Raw genomic sequence first — 17,592 nt, 5'->3', positions numbered from 1 at the left:
TCCATCCACAGTCAGCAAGGTAGAAACTTGGCAGGCAGACAAAACTCCTCCCCGTTTCTCATCACGGCCTCAAGATTCTATGTTCTAAACATCCCTCAAGTCCTTTCCTTCCAACTCCCTATCAGGTTCCCATCATCTCTGGCTGTGTTCCTGGAAAGGCCTCTGATCTTTCACCATCTTCAGATCCTCTCTAACGCCTTAGATTTTACAGTTACCTTCCAGGCCACCACCTCAGTCCCCTATTTAAGGCCGCAATGTTGCCACACAGCCTCAGCAGGGCACACGGAGGCCTTCACCTTCCTCAGCTCTGATGCCCACCCGCCATTAAGCCCAAAACCTCCAGCCTGACCCAACGGACCTGCCGATTTCGGGAGATGTGCCCTGCAGTGGGATGCCTCTGCTCATACGCTGGGAATGTCCCCCTGGGGCCCAACAGCCACTGGGCAGATGCCATCAGCTAATATGCTCTAGAACCCAGGCACCTTGCAGAATAGGAGGTCCCATAGTGTTCACTGAAAGGAGTAATTCTTTATAAAAAAAAGAATTTAGTATGAACCTGTCACACACTCACACACACACACACACACACACACACACACAACCAGAATCAGAATTATCTTGTCCCTGTCATCTCCCGTAAAAGGGCTTTTTGGTGTTATTTATGGGCAGTAAAGAGTCTGAACTACCATAAAGGGGACCAGATGCCACACTGTTAAGCTGAAAGTTGAGCATGTTCTGACCTCAACCTACACAACATATCCTAGCACCTAGAGCTACCATTTCTCATTAGGTGAAAGTCACATAGCACTTAGCAGGCCATACTTAATCAGTAATATCCAATCCAGGCACCGACCATTTGTTTTACTCAAGATTCTGTTTGACATTTTCTTAGGACTGGAAACTCTGTCGTGGGCAGCACATTAAATAGTTATCACTTGAGAGTCATTCTTGGAGACCGAACGCTGGAAATTCAACAAATAGGCATTACATAATAAATGGGCTTTGCCAACACTCCGAGCACTTTAAATTTTTAAAAGGCTGTATCTGAGTGTTTCAGATACGTAAATGGGTTTTCAAACTGAATTAAATAAACGTGCGCACTATGTTATTATAAAGCAGACACAAGATCATATGAAGAAGCAGAATCTAGTTAAAATACAACAGAAAATATCACACAGGCAGCTATCCAAATTACAACATTACATTTCAAGTAAAAAACAAAACAAAAACGTAAAGAAAAGGATATTTATTTATTTTTAATGGAGAATGAAAAGTTTCTGAGTTTTGCTTTTAATTAAAAAGAAAAAATGGTCCAGAATAGCCACTTCCTATAAGCTACCATAGAAATGAAAATTTGCTTAACAAAAGCATAAAATATTTAAATTTTATGAATGATTAAAATAAAATTTAAATCTATTAATTTAAATGAAATGACTTACTTCAGGGTTAACCAATGGTGAATATTTTTATACCCTTTTTATAGATAAGAAATGATCTGGCCCAGACAGTGTTGCTCAGTGGTTAAGCATCGGCCCATGAACCATGAGGTCACGGTTTGATTCCCAGTCAGGGCACATGCCTGGGTTGAGGGCCCGGACCCCAATGGTGGGCGTACAGGAGGCAGTCGATTGATGTTTCTCTCTCATCCATGTTTCCATCTCTCTATCCCTCTCCCTTCCTCTAAAAAAGGAACAAAAATATATTTTAAAAAAATGATCTGGAGAAGTAGCAACCTGATCGAGGTTAACTAATCACGGAAAGAAGTGACTGCTGGAACCCCGGCTCCTTCTGAACCATGCCGACACACGGGCAGTACTGTCGAGGCCCAAAGACTTAAGGAAGCATCCTCAGCTCAAACGAACTGCTGTTACTTAACAACCAGAATCTACTAAAAGCTTTCTCTGGAGTCATTAAGACACTGCGAGAAGCTGACCAATGGCCACATGATTCAAAGCACAATTCCACACGGGAGTAAAAACATGCCATGGGGGTTTTCGGAAAACATTTCTATTTTAAAATCATGACTTGCAATTTACAGTTATCAAAACAGCAATAATTCTTCACAGTGATGCAGCTAATTTGGAGCTTTGTTTTCCTTCAACTGAAGTACAAGTTATAACGAAAGAGGCTCACTTTGAAATCTAAATACCTTTGGAAGAGGGACACACCATGTAAGGGAGAAAAGATATCTTCACTGAAGGGAGAAAAGGAAGCTTCATTTCTCTTACCCAAACTGGCAAGACAGCCCTGGCTGGTGTGGCTCAGTTGGTCCCATGCACAAGGTCACTGGTTCGATTCTTGGTCGGGGCACATGCCAGGTTATGGGCTCAATCCCTAGTGGGGGGCATTCTGGAGGCAGCTGATTGATGCTACTCTCTCACATTGATATCTCTCTCTCTATCTCTATCTCTCTCTCTCCCTCTCTCTCTCTCTCTCAAATCAATAAAAATATTTTTTTAAAAAAACTGGCAAGACTGGTACCAAAAGCACCAATGGGTGGAACACAAGCAACAGAAAAAGCTTCTGAAAGAGGATTTCCCAGCACCACCACCCCCCACCACAGGCACACTGTCCCTCAGGCCAGCAGATCCTCCGAATGTGTATTTTAAGTACCCATGTCAATAACAAGGTTGCCAGGATCTTTTCTGGTGCCAGAATCTGGCCTCTGCAGCTGTGCCACTATCATGAAACCTTTGGAGAGCTCAGTGATCTGCCCACGTGCTGATCTGTTTAGCATGGATGTTCAACCTTGTAGCTCGAAAGAGAAGTGCACCTTGCATACAGTGACGGAGCCAGCAGACATACGTGAACACGCTAGCGTGACTGCTTGGCTCTTCCCCGAAGTGACAGAAGAACAATGTTCGGATTCACAAGGAATATTCACACCAGGGCAGCACCAGTTTTTGTCCATCCTAAAGACTGTCCAACTTGTAGGTCCTCTATTTACAAAAAAAATTAGGCACAAAGCAACTACCTAAAAGGTACCCTGCCAGAACCAGTTTGGCTCAGTGGATAGAGCGTAGTAGGCCTGCGGACTAAAGGGACCCAGGTTCGATTCCGGTCAAGGGCATGTACCCAGTGGGGGGCGTGCAGAAGGCAGCTGATCGATGTTTCTCTCTCATCGCTGTTTCTGGCTCTCTATCCCTCTCCCTTCCTCTCTGTAAAAAATCAATAAAATATATTTAAAAAAAAAACTTAAAAAAAAATAAAATAAATAAATAAATAAAAGGTACCCTTGTAAGTAAGAAGGCTTAAAGCTTAAGCTTTATTAGTTGTACAGTAAATCCAACTTGGACCCAACCACACAAAATTGCCGATATTCAGTCCATAAACAGCAGCTTCATATGGTTCGCTTTAGTGCACTTCTGGTGCGTGCCTGCAGCGCAGACTGTGTAGTTTGCTATGAAGCACATAAAAGCTCAATGCTGGTATACCGAGTTCCTGCACTCATTAAACATGATACTGAAAACTCCTCCAGCAGCGCTTATGAAATGCTACATATGGAAAAACCCATAGGAATCATTATGGGCCTTATAAACGCATTTCAAAAATAATGTTTATGTGAACAAAATCATAATATATGAACAAATATAAGAACATGGAAATGTAAACAAAATCACTTTTGTATCTGCTTGGCATGATTGTTAGTTACTCTTTTCTTTCCCAACTAAGTGCTGTTCTATCATTGGCATAACTGACAATGAAAAGAGTGAGGAGAATGCGGGAAGAGAAGGAACGAAGAGACCTTAGATAACACACTCCGCTGTGACAATTAATTACACACTTAGCATCCGTCTATATGTCAACAACCTGAAACATATCTTTAAATTTATTTCAAAGAATAAAGATAAAAGCCAATTGAGTAAATGAGAGATTTCATGTCCACAAATGCCTTCCTTTTGAGATAACACAGGTGTCTGTTAGGAAGTAATGTCTTGGCATGACCCAAGGCAAATAAAAGGGAACTTACTTTTTGCTTGCCTCACAGACGTCTGTAATATTGGAGAAAAGATGGTGACTCTCTGTTTTGGTCATTGTATCACTCAGTTCTTTAGAATTTTTAAACATTCGTATCAAGATCTCCAAGCTGAGTAAATATGAATGTTCAGAGGATATAACTTCAAAGATAGCCTGGTAAGGAGGAAAAAGAAATATATTATTAATTCTAGTAACTGAAGAACTAAATATAACTCCCATAATTCTGCTGATAGTATAAGGGTGAATATAATATCTTGAAAAGTACAAAAAGATAAGCATGAAGAAAACTGTATTCCACCTGGCCAGTGTGGCTAGTGGTTGAGTATCGACCCATGCACCAGGAGGTCACCGGTTTGATTCCCGGTCAGGGCACATGTCCGCATTGGGGGCTCGTCCCCAGTTTCTCTCTCATTGATGTTTCTCTCTCTCTCTCTAAAAACATACACACAATAAAAGCATATTTACAAAAAATAAAATAAAATAAAGAAAACTGTATCACCAAACTACTGTCTTTATATAAGGCTCTTATACCCAAATCTTGAGAGGAAGAGTCACTGTCCATAGTGTAAATATGAAACAATGAAATCATCACTTGGAAAACTTGAGATTGCATCCTGAGGTTGTACTTTGCCATGGGGTAGGATCTATATTAGGAAGCTAGGGCATGTGATAAAATCTCAGTGTGACACTAATTAATCTTTGGGGTCATCTCCCATAGCCCTGCTTTCAAAGCATGTTGCTCTGGGACAATAAGGATTTACAGACATCACTTAGGATTCAGAGGAAAATTTTCACAAATATAGTCCTTTGCTCTGTCTCTGTGGGCCCTTTCTCTACCTATGTTTTCATCTTTATCATCTGCAGTCAATAACAGCAAACATTCTGGGTGTGCTAAGAGAGCATGACTGTACCTACCCTCAAAAGGCTCTTAACCGCTTCAGGAATTCTTTCATATCAACTCATACATATTGAAAGCAATTCCTGTCTGTTCAACAAGCCACCACCTCTGCTCTTGTCAGTGTCTCAAGAAGGAGCGAAGGACCCTCTGCAGAAACTCTTGGTGTCAGGCACTCAGTGGTTTTCCTGATAAGCATTTTCATTCATGATGAAATGCCAACCCTCATAGGTGGATGGACATCAATGCCCTAGGTAAGGAATTCATCTAGCCCCTTAACAAAGTCAATTTCAGGTCCTCCAAGAATGGCAACACAGGGGAAATTCCTCCTCAGGGAGGGATGGTGGACATCCTGAGAGTCACGTCCTTCCTGGAGACCTCCCTAGTAACACTGCCATCATCACCCTGCCCTCCAGGACTCCTCCCTGCAAACCCTTGCTCAGAAGATTCTTCCCAGGACTCCCTGTGCTGTTGCTAAGGCTGGGTGGGAGCAGGGCAGGCTAGGCAAGTAGAGGCCCGGCTACTGGTGGGGGGGCCATATTTGCAAGTCACATTAGTGGTGCCAATCTCAATATGCATCTCTCTTTTCAGCATCCATAAGCTTTTAGGGAAGTCTTGCTTCAAAGTGCTGCTCTAGCCTTGGTTGTGCTCAGGGGTTTAAGTGAAAGAACGTTCTAAAGAGTAAAGAGTAAGCCCATTAGGCGTCTCACTGAGCCTGTTTCTTATGTAATTCTGTAACACAGTTACCAGTCCATCAATATGATTATCTCCAGGAAGTGTAATGCCAACTAAAGAAAATTGTCACTTCCTAGCCAAAACTAAGGGATTTCAGGTTGTTGATGGATATGGCACATTGGAATGACATAATATTTTAAAAATTAAGGACTTTTATAATAAAATCCAAAACATGAAGATTTGAATAAAAAGATTTAATAAACTATACAGAATAGATCATAGGAAAAGATGAATAAGTGGTACTTGCATGTAATAGGGTTAATGTAATTGTGATAACACCTGCTACAGAGCCATTAACGACTTAATGGCAAATCAGGTTACCCCTGCTAAAAATAGCTACACGGAATAGAAAGAAACCATAAAGGTAGAGTTGCTGCTGTCACAACTTTTTTTATATTGCAAATCTGAATAAATATTTTCAAAATATAAGGAAAACAGAATAGCTTCAAATAGAAAAGGATTAAAAGAACAGAAGTGTTCAAATGGAATTAGGACTCTGGAGAAGCTCTTGAATTTGTCCACAGGGAAAGAGACATTGTTTATACCACAATGCTAATAATAAAGGAAAAAACATGTCACCTACGGTCCATCATTTGGAAAACAGATTTTAAAAAGGTGGTACTGCCCGGCTGGCGTAACTCAGTGGTTGAGCATCGACCTATGAACCAGGAGGTCATGGTTTGGTTCCAGTCAGCGCACATAAGCTTGGTTGCCCAGTGCAGGGCATTCAGGAGGCAACTGATCAATGATTCTCTCTCACCACTGATGTTTCTACAACTTCAACTCCCTGCCTCTCTGAAATAAATAAAAATATATTTTTTTTAAAAAGGTGGTCTGCCCTAGCTGGTTTGGCTCAGTGGATAGAGTATTGGCCCTCAGACTGAAGGGTCCTGGTTTCGGTTCCAGTAAAGGGCATGTACCTTGGTTGCAGGTTCCCTGGACCTGGCCGGGGGGCATGCAGGAGGCAACCAATCGATGTGTCTCTCGCACATGGATGTTTCTCTCTGTCTCTCCCTCTTCCTTCCACTCTCTCTAAAAAAAAATCAATGGGAAAATATCCTCCGGTGAGGATTAACAAAAAAAGAGAAAAAGGTGGTCTGAATGAGTGATCTAGATTAATACGCATTAACATGGATAAATCTCAAAAACAATGTTGAATGTAAAAAGTAACCAAAAGTATGTTCAGAATCATATCATTTATCTATGTTTTAACACACACACACACACACACACACACACACACACACACCAGTACATGTATATAAATCTATAGAATACATTAAAAATACCGGACAGTTATACATTAATTCATAATTACAGGTGCCTCTGGGGTTGAGAATAAGGGAAGAGGGCTGAGAATAAGAATATAGGATGTCTACTTTATTGAAAGTTTTATTTTCTTCACTTTTAAAAAAATGAAGAAAAAATTATAAATATAATTTAATTCTCAGTGATGGCTATATCAATGTCATAACTGTAAAAAATGGCAATATAATGTGTCCTTATATTGTTGTTTTACTCCATGCCAATGAAATAAGGATACAACATGACCTTTGTAAGATTAATTCATATGCACGTATATGCATAAACATAGAAATCCTTAGTAATATGCCTAAGACAGGTGGAAAATGCTTTGAGACCTTCACAGTATTATCACAACAAGCAATTTTCTTAAACTGCAGTTATTTAAACTTCAAGTTGTGAAACCCTATTGTTATGTTTTATTTTTATTAAGTAAAGTTTTATTTTGGTATAATTTTAGATTTACAGAAATATCAAAAAGGGGGCTCGGAGTTCCTGTGTTTCCTTCACCCAGCTTCCCCTAGCCAGGGTACATCACATAACCAGGGTACATTACATTTAGTCTACAAACAAACGTACATACTTTATTCAGATTTCACCAGTTTTTTCACTAACGTCCTTTTTCATTCCAGTTTAAATACCTGGACTAGGTGCTCTGTTTTTAAGCTAACGTCAGGATATTTTAAAACATTCTTTCCTGGGAGCTTATATGCAGTTGTATTTGACAATGACCACATACGTCTTCTGTAATTTTATTCCTTCCATACCTGTATTCATTTCATGCATTTGCTAAGGAAAGCACTTGAGCAAGTGCACACAGTAGATGGAAGCACACGCACGCTTCAGAGCTCTAAAGCAGGGGTGGGGAACCTTTTTTCTGCCAAGGGCCATTTGAATGTTGATAACATCATTCACAAGCCATACAAAATTACCAACTTAAAAAGCAGCCCACTATATGTGGTCAAGTATTTAATTAAGTCACCCCTAATGCCGTGGCAGGGCCAGACCAAATGGTTTTGCAGGCCTTATACGGCTCACAGGCCAGACGTTCCCCACCCCTGCTCTAAAGCATCCGCTGGTAGAAAACATACCTCTTGTCTCTTTCTTTCCTCCTGGCTAACTGTCTGAGATAATCCATTTCTTTTCACCTGGTGGGGGGAAAAAAGAGTTTTGAGTTCATTCACTTTAATAATTGTTTTATGTAAGGCATAACTTTATGCCTTTCAAAAATGAATTAAGAGAAATGTATGCAAAATGTTGAATTCAGTACATGTGAATTTTTGGAGTCTCATACCTCCTCAAATTGTAAGGGGTGAGGGGGTGGGTGGAGGTGGAAGAAGGTATGGAGGATAAATGGTGATGGAAAACAACAAAATTAAATTAAATTAAAAAACATATTTTTAAAATATATTTTTATTAATTTTTAGAGAGAAAGGAAGGGAGAGGGATGGAGAGATAGAAACACTGATCAGAAAGGAACATTCATCGGTCAGTTGTCTCCTGCATGGCCCCTACTGGGGCTGGGGATCAAGCCTGCAACCTGGGCATGTGCCCTGATCAGGAATTGAACTGGCGAATTCTTGGATCCTGAGCCACACCTGCTGAGCTAGACCTATTTTTAAGTTCACGTCTCATATTTTCATCCTAAATTAAAGAATTTTAAAGATGTATTTTCCTGCTAATTGTCAATCTAGACACTTTCAATGCCACTATGGTCTTTTAAATGTATTCAATGGAATATAAAAGCCATAACGATCGGATATCCACCATCATCCATGTAAAAGTAAATAAGCCTCCCTTGGAGATTTTACAATCATCTTCTTTCTCCCTGAAATCACACTTCTATATCAATTTCCCCCCAAAATTTCCTAATGTAACATAGTAATTCTATGTGATTGGGTATCTTATCAGTCACGCTAGTACACTTGAAAACAAAAATGTAACTTTAAACATAATTTTCTAAAATTCCCTGTAACCATTTAGCTTTGAGTATAAAAGAGATTGTTGTGGATTATATAACCACCACAAATATTAATAGCATATGATCAAAACAACATAATTACTTCCAATTTTAATGCACTAAGCCTTAAGAGTAATATGTTACTGAGGATGCAACTCTTAGAAAGATGGAGGGGCTTATGGTGGCTTAATGAAAGGAGGCTTCACTGAAAATGTTTCACACTGACCCCCTTTTATTTTACGGCCCCGGGGTCTGCCACCTCGGGGCCACGCACGGTATTAAGAGTTGAGATGGGCAAGAGGGATGCCTTGCTTTGGTAAAACGGCAAAAGGGCAAATGTGAAAGGAGAGGCTCGAAAAAAGACCTGGGTAACCCTTAACTGCAGATGCAGCCTCCGTTTTAGAAAGGAAAAGAACTAGAAGTTGAGGGTCTGGAAAACAGTAGCCTTCGAATGATTCCTGTCCACCTCGCACAGTGTCCATGAATTCCAGGGGTGTGATGCCTATCGTAGTGTGAAGACGGCTGTGCACACAGTTCTCTACATTGTGTTGTCATGGAAACCAAGACAACCACATGTTACTGTCTTTCATTTAATGTTTGGAAAAAGTTGGAAAGCAGTATGAAAATAGAGTCCCAAATCACTATTAAAATGAGCAACCATTTACTGAACATTTACCGTACGCCAGGAAACGTGCTAAACATTTTACACCTGTCTTCCCACCGAACCCGCATAAAAACTCTAGAAAGTTGATACTATTCTTATCCCCATTTCACAGATGAGGATAACAACTGAGGCTGGGGACCCAAGATCACAAGCTAAGTAGGGAGCAAAGCCAGAATCCGCATCCATGCCTGTCCAACTCCCGGGCTCATGCTCTTAATCATGATACATGGGGGTAGGGACCCCCACCCCCCACCCTCTTTTTCTAGGGTTGGGCAAGACCCCTTCTAACGCCAGGTCTCTGTACCAAGTCTCCATACGTTTTACTGCATCCACCACCCTGACCCTGGGTCAGCGTCTCAGCAAGAATTCATGCCTAAAAAGGCTCCGTCAGACACTTTAATAAGGGAGGAGACGGCCAGGATGAAACTGTTCAGAGCCTCTCCCATTTGGTTAACCCTGAACAAGAATTTCACAGGATTTCCTGCCTGCCACGGAGTCCTGGCAGATGACTATCCAGGCTCCATGCCCACAATCTCTGCAGGTGAGGTCATCAGCAAGAATTTCCAGGCCACTCACATCTTCATCCAAAAGGACTGGTGAGTTCACAGACCCGGAAATCTTACGGGGAAGAGAATGAAACGTGTGGGCTTAGAGACCTAGACAGAGGACACCCAGTTTAACTGAGGGATTAAGGGTACTTCATCTGATCATAAAAATAAAACAGATTCCCCAGCTAAAGTACTAGTCGTTGCTTGTTGAGGGGGAAGAGAAGGTAGTTTGAAATGGTGAAATATCCCTTTAACCTAAAAGTCATCAGGTACAAACCAGCAACCTGTACAAGACTACCGCAACAGAGAGAAAAACAAGGCTCCAGGAAGCAATATTAGGTCATAAGAAAAGTGAGGTGAGATCCACGTGAGGAGCCCGAACGTTTGCTCTGGGGAATTGTGACCAACCAGCTCCTCCGGGCAGGCAGCCACACCACTGCTCCGGGGCTGTCCTGCCTCAGCCCCTCCGTGCGCGCACAGGCAGGCCGGACAGCTTCTTCCTCCAGAGCAAGAAGGAGCATCTGGCCACCTGAGCCCTCCGTCCACATGGAACCCTGCGTTCAGTAACACCCGAGAACAGGTGCCTGCAGGTGGAGGTTGAGAGCAGGCAAGGTGATTTCAGAGGCTGAGGAGGTTGGAGAAATGAAACCAGAGAAAGCGGGGGAGAGCGGGATATAGAAAGAGGGCCCCACAACGGCTGGCAGAAGGAAGAGAAGAGGAAATTAGAGGAGAATGAAAAATAGGGGCAAATATCAAGCAGGAAAAAAGAAGAAAGAATGCGTGGCAAGTTTTTAATAGTCAATACCTCTGGACATTATCTAACTCAAAAACAGTGACCTTGTCGGTGAACTTAGGTAAAATCACTGGTAGGCCCAGACCATTTTTTTTTTTTTTTTTGGGGGGGGGGCGGTGGTGGTGGTGGTGCTTAGAAAAATAAATCTGGTAAAAGATATATTTATATCTATAGTTTAAAGTTTATATGCTTTTTGCAGTTTGTACACTTTTCCTAAAATAATCTAAAATATTATGTTTATCACATTTCTTCTACTGTTCCCCTTGTTTCCACATGCAGAAAAGAAAAAATATATATACAAGCTTCTAAAACTGCTACTTTGCTATCTAAAATGAAAAATTTAAATTGTACAGGCTCCTTTTTTATTTAAAAAATACTGTTTCATGTTGGTAGCTCTGGCTGAGTACAAATGGAACACTTAGTCAAAGCAACACTTCCTTTAAAGGTCTCTTCTGACCTCCCTGGGACTTAACTTATTCCTCACTGTCTTGGCCTGGTTTAAATTTTTTATTCAACTATGTAATCAATAAGGAGAATTGTGAAAATAGTTTAATGAAACAGTAACAATTGTATTCAATTTGGGGTTCTTGAGTTTGTGTCATCTAAGCAATTCACAAGACTGTTCCATTCTTGCCATGGCAGGTTCTAGACCAGTGATGGCGAACCTTTTGAGCTCGGCGTGTCAGCATTGCGAAAAACCCTAACTTAACTCTGGTGCCGTGTCACATACCGAAATTTTTTGATATTTGCAACCATAGTAAAACAAAGATTTATATTTTTGATATTTATTTTATATATTTAAATGCCATTTAACAAAGAAAAATCAACCAAAAAAATGAGTTCGCGTGTCACCTCTGACACACGTGTCATAGATTCGCCATCACTGTTCTAGACTCTAAGGAGAAAGTATGAATGCAGGTCAGTATCTTCAACACTTTAAGTGGAATTCAAATAATGCAACAGAATTTTATAGCCCAAAACCACAATTCTGACCTAAGTTAACAAATATGAATATGGTATGGGGCTTAACCAGATAACAAACTCAGAGAACTCAGTAATGTTGCAATAGTTTTAAATTCGTAGATTTTTACTGCTGTAATTGGTATTGAAATTCTTCACCCATGATCTTTGTAACAGATACATATTCCACGTCCAAATGAGAAGGAAATGAACAATTAGCTGAAACTAAAAACAAACAAACAAAAAAACAGTACAGGATACTTCATGCATGTCTAGTTAGACCCAAAATACTGAAATTTAGAAAAGAGCAAACTCCCTAAAGTATAGACCCCAAAGTTAATTATTTGATGCTCCATTTAGAACTCATGCCAGTATTCTTGACAATTTGCAAGTCTGACACACACAGATGACTCTCCTAGGAAGGAACAGGGAGGCTTTAAGCAGAGATTCCATCCTGCCCTCAACCAGTTACAGGCGACTTCACAGAACGGTGGCAGGAAATCCATAACCTTTGTGCAATATCCCTTGGCCTTTCACTCCACTCACTGGAACAGGTTATGAGCCAAGTTCTCTACGGCCCAAATAGAGCCCCAAAGTTGCCATTTGTACATACTGAGCCTGTGTCCAGGACAGAGCAGATTCTGTGCAGGAGCCAAGATTAGCAATCCGTCTCTCGGTCAACCAGAACACCATTTCTATGGGGTAAATAGGAATATGTTCTTGGGCCCCCCAAGACTTGATACTGTTTGTAGATAAGATGAGTGCACATTCCTCCTATTTCCCCCCACCAGCTAGGGAAACCAGATGGAAGGGTCGCAAAAGACTGACGGACCAAAAAGGCTCAGAGATGGACAGTGAACAATTAAACCAGAAATTTATGATCCAAGATCAGTCAGGCTCCATAAAACACGAATGTAGGTTGGATACCCATCTGAGTTGAGACCTTTATACTTGGCCAGAGTTGCCCCACTTGCTGAAAATCAGCTGGTTATTCCTGCCTCTTGGTGAGTCCTTATTCACCAGCTTCTGTTCTTAAAAGCTCATGTGGGAAGGGAATGAATTGCAAAGTAGAATTAAACCACAGGACACAATCTCTCTCAGGTCTTTTCTACAAAATGAACACAACCCAAATAGCCCCTGAATTACAAATGAGCTACAGTTCTTTCATGGTAAATAGCATGGGAACAGCATCTCTTTGAGAGTGTGTCTGAAGTTCCTAAACCGAAAAATCTGCCAGGGTCCAGAGATCATGTCCATAGCCAGCCCCCTTAAGGCTCTCTCCAGCCCCACGTTATCCACGGAGAAAGGTCCTGAGCTATCACTCTACCTAAGCTAAGAGCTGCTACACAACATTCATCTCAAAGGGCCATAGACCTAAATAACCAAAAATCAGATAAATGAGGTCAGAGGGCATCATAATTTCAGGGAGGTAGAGAGAAGACAATGACCCATTTAATAAAATCATATGCTTAGTTTGAAAATATATCAAGTAACATGCCAGGGACCTCCTAACTCATTTGTTCAAAAAAAGAATCTGCCCTCTGATCTACTATTGTTGACCTTAATTCTACAGTCCTCACCCAAATTCTATAGTCCTCACCCAAATTCTATAGACCTCACCAAAATTCTATAGTCCTCACCCAAATTCTATAGTCCTCACCCAAATTCTATAGTCCTCACCAAAATTCTTGGTTCTCAAGAAACAGCAAGCCTCTCAGTTCTCTCCACACTGCCTCCAGAGAACCTCAGGTCTACTAAAATGACAGCAAACTCAGTAAGGCAGGCCAGGGCTTGAGGCATTTGTCCTCTGTGGCCTGAGTCACCCTTTACAGACAAAGCCAAGATTCTTGAATGAACTCAAATTATTTCAATGCAGATATGAGGCTGAGAGTACAAACCACAGACAGGTAATTAAATGTACAAAAATAAACTGCTGCGCTCTGTACAATTTAGGAGATAAGTGTGCATCACTTCATTGCAGTCAGCCTGGTTAACTAGCTACCCATATCAAGCCAAATTCTGATTCAGAGCTCTAGTTGCTCCTTTTTTCATTTCTCAAACTACCTTTATATCAAATGCTTGCCATGCACCAGAATCTTGTAACTTCTGCCATCACCATAATTAGCCAGCTAATATTAAAAACAGAAAGAGAGCAGAGAGAAGGCCAGATATTAAAGCATGGTCATCTGGGCAGCTTCACCAGGGAGCTGCAACTTCACACTCCCAAGGACACCTCTGTTCCATTACCTACAAATCACTGGGGGAAGGGGTCCAATAAAGAGGAAGGTGGGTGTACGCACAGTGATGTTGGGGTGACATTGGGGAGGTGCTTTCCTGTCAGTCTAGCCTGGGAACGAAGATCATTGGCTAGGAGGGTGGACCCCAATGCCAACCCACAAATATTTGGGAATACATAAGCCCTAGACAAAGAATCCTCTCTCGCGCTTGCTCTTGCACTCCCTTGCTCTGTGACCCACACTCACCCAGGCACTAGCTTGCCATGTGGCCTTAGCAGACCCTTGGCCCATGGCCATGTGGACCCACACGCAAGGGATTGCAGCTGAGAACACAAGCTAAGCTAGCCAAATACTGGAATGGACTGTGCTTAAATATGGAGCAGAGACTCTGGACAGTGTCTTAATTCTAGCTCTGCTGAAGACAAGATTGGACTTTTTCCATGGCAGGACAGAGGGAAATGGTACCTTGAAAAGACAAGGGTTTAATTCCATGCAAATAACTATCACTCATTCTCCTGTGTGAGTCTCAGGAAATTCCTTTCCTTGTGACATCACAAAAATTCCACTTCTATTGGCAACATGTGGGGACACAGAGGGCACTCCCTGTAACACTTCTAAACCTTATGACAACCCTGCAAGGAAGATACTAGCATCAGAAAAGTTAAGTCACTGGCCCTAGATAAGGGGCAAGGCTGGGATTCAACCCCAGGCCTGCCTGGTTGCCTTCAAAAGGCTGAGCTCTTAACCCGGGCAGCACACTGCCTTCTTGAACACTTCTGAACATTCTCAGAATTGGGATCTGCAGCTACTCTTCCCCCTAAACCAGTGGTTCTCAACCTTCCTAATGCCGCGACCCTTTAATACAGTTCCTCATGTTGTGGTGACTCCCAACCATAAAATTATTTTCATTGCTACTTCATAACTGTAATTTTGCTACTGTTATGAATCGTAATGTAAATATCTGATATGCAGGATGTATTTTCATTGTTACAAATTGAACATAATTAAAGCATAGTGACTAATCACAAAAACAATATGTAATTACATATGTGTTTTCCGATGGTCTTAGGCGACCACTGCCCTAAACTAAGATCCTCCCACTGGATGCCCCAGAAACCTCATCTTTCACTGGATTCCTAGCTTCTGCTGCAGTGAAAGCTAAGTTGTCAGTGGGGTGGCCTGGTGATTTCACATGTTACTTAATCCTGACATTTCTTCCAGTTAAGGAATGCTTTCCATTGACTTGTGGCTCTTACGAGCTAGCCTCCATTCCCCTGTGGGCACTGAGCCTAGACCCAGATGTATTCATTCTCTATTCTCCAGGTGAGCAAGAGATGAAGTTCTTCATCTATCAACAGTTAAGAGGAGAAAATGACGCTAAAAAAACACACATGACAAGCTAATGACACAGAAGTAGAAAGGATGAAAGGGAAAATGATGTTAGGGGTAAAGGGCAATTTACAAAATTATTTAATAAAAGATGAACAGGTTTACAAAGTGGAATATTTAATAAAATACTGAGGAGCAGACCAAGACTAACAATGGAGGGGGTTGGGAATGGTGATAAAATCAAAGCAGATTTCGGTCTGAACTGTTATGCTTAATTTTGTAATGAGGACAATGTATTTGTATTACTTCTGTAATTCAAAATTAATTATTTTAAAGAACTTAATCAGCTTCAAATTTTGAATTTTTACATTGAAAAATCAGAAACTAATGACTAACAATGGGGAAGTGGTTAAAAAAATCAAACATCCACCTACCTGATGAAACACAATATAGGCCATTCAAAAGGCTGTTGTGGAAGAAAGTTTAATGATGCGGAAAGTCATTCACATCATTGTTACGAGAAAAATAATGGGTTACAAAACAGCAGGTTTAATAACACAAAAAAAGATATTTAGAACACTGTTAAAGGGAAAATATGGGTAACAAGACAATATTATTTTATTATTCATAGTTTTGCTCAAAAGAAAAGAAAAAATTCAATTTTACCTTTATAAAAAATGGTCTGAATCTTATATACAAAACATCAACTAATTTTTATTTTGTTATCTCTTTCTATTGATACTTTTTGATTTTTCTATAATGAACATGCCTTGGTTTCAAAGCATAATTTTCATTTTTTTTAAATTTTTATGGAATATTCTCATATTTACTTTTTTTATAGTTTTTTAGAGAAAGAGGAAGGGAGCAAGAGAAACATCAATTTGTTGTTCCACTTATTTATGCATTCATTGGTTGATTCTTGTATGTACCCTGATCAGGGCTCAAACCCAAAACCTTGGCAGATTGGGATGACACTCTAACCAACTGAGTGACCCGGCCAAGGCCTAAATCTTCATTTTAAATAAAAACTAAAATCGGTTTCAAAGTCCTCTCTCAAAAAAAGAAATAAAACAAGTAGGGCAGACAAACGAAATTGAGAAGGCTGCCAACAGTACCTGCATGTCTTTGTTGTGGCCCATAAGGAGAGCTAGAGAAATGACGGGGGACCACCAGCAGAAAAAAGAAACAGAGTAAGGCCAAGGGAGGGAATAAGAAAGAAAGAGCTCAGTCAAGTCCAAACCATGCAGCGGCTTATGAGGCAGTGTTGAAAATGAGTGATGACAGGCAGGTGTGCAAGTGTGAGAGCGAGGGGCGGCGGCCTGGGCTGGAGCCGGCGTCACTGGGAATGACGCCATGGACGCATAGTGAAGGCGTGAGTCAAGAAGGGGCTGGCAAAGGCAGGTCTGACGGGCTCCTCTCGCCCAGGAGAACACCCGCTGGTAAGGGTGATGCCAACAGGGTACATGCTGTTTTGTTTTTGTTTGTTATTTTTGCAAAGTGGCAGACGGACAGGATGAACAATTCCAAAACAGTAACTTACTTAGACCAACACTGACCCTGAAGTTAATTTCTTAGATTTGCAATAAAAATCTAACCTGAGAACAAACTATTCTAGAAAAAATGAGCAATAAAGTGAGCTGATGTTTTACGTAGGATTTACAAAGCATGCAATGGTTTCACCGGATGGGAATTACTTGTATGAGGAGATCTGAGAAGTAGAAACAGAATTAGCATTCTGTTTACCTATATATCAGATGTCATTCAAGCCACATGTTATACTTCTACTGCTTTTATTTCTCACCCTTCTTTCCAACCAGCCCATCTAGTTTTGGTCACACTTTCTAGAGCAGTGGTTCTCAACCTTCCTAATGCCATGACCCTTTAATACAGTTCCTCATGTTGTGGTGACCCCCAATTTCATGGTTACAAATTGAACATAATTAAAGCATAGTGATTAATCACAAAAGCAATATGTGTTTTCCGATGGTCTTAGGCGACCCCTGTGAAAGGGTCGTTCAACCCCCAAAGGGGCTGCGATCCACAGGTTGAGAACCGCTGTTCTAGAGAGAAGTATCCTGTCCTTAACTGTTTTCTTTATATATATATATACATATATACATATATATATATATATATATATATATATATATATATTTGATTTTTTACAGAGAAGAAGGGAGAGGGATAGAGA

General features: G+C 40.9%; 1 protein-coding gene across 3 annotated transcripts in view; it reads right to left on the bottom strand.

Annotated features, from left to right (window-relative positions):
• Positions 1-17,592, bottom strand: part of ARHGEF26 (Rho guanine nucleotide exchange factor 26) — a 113,290-nt gene that overhangs the window by 77,092 nt on the left and 18,606 nt on the right. For all 3 annotated transcript variants that reach the window (XM_081087059.1, XM_081087058.1, XM_081087060.1), the window contains exons 4-5: positions 8,002-8,058; positions 3,971-4,131 (exon numbers count right to left, since the gene is read on the bottom strand). In XM_081087059.1, the coding sequence (XP_080943185.1) occupies positions 3,971-4,131; positions 8,002-8,058 (218 nt within the window). The remainder of the gene's footprint in view (positions 1-3,970; positions 4,132-8,001; positions 8,059-17,592) is intronic.

Source organism: Myotis nattereri, assembly GCF_964212035.1.
Source record: "Myotis nattereri genome assembly, chromosome: 3".
NCBI lineage: Eukaryota > Metazoa > Chordata > Mammalia > Chiroptera > Vespertilionidae > Myotis > Myotis nattereri.
This window is presented reverse-complemented; position numbering and strand designations above follow the sequence as displayed.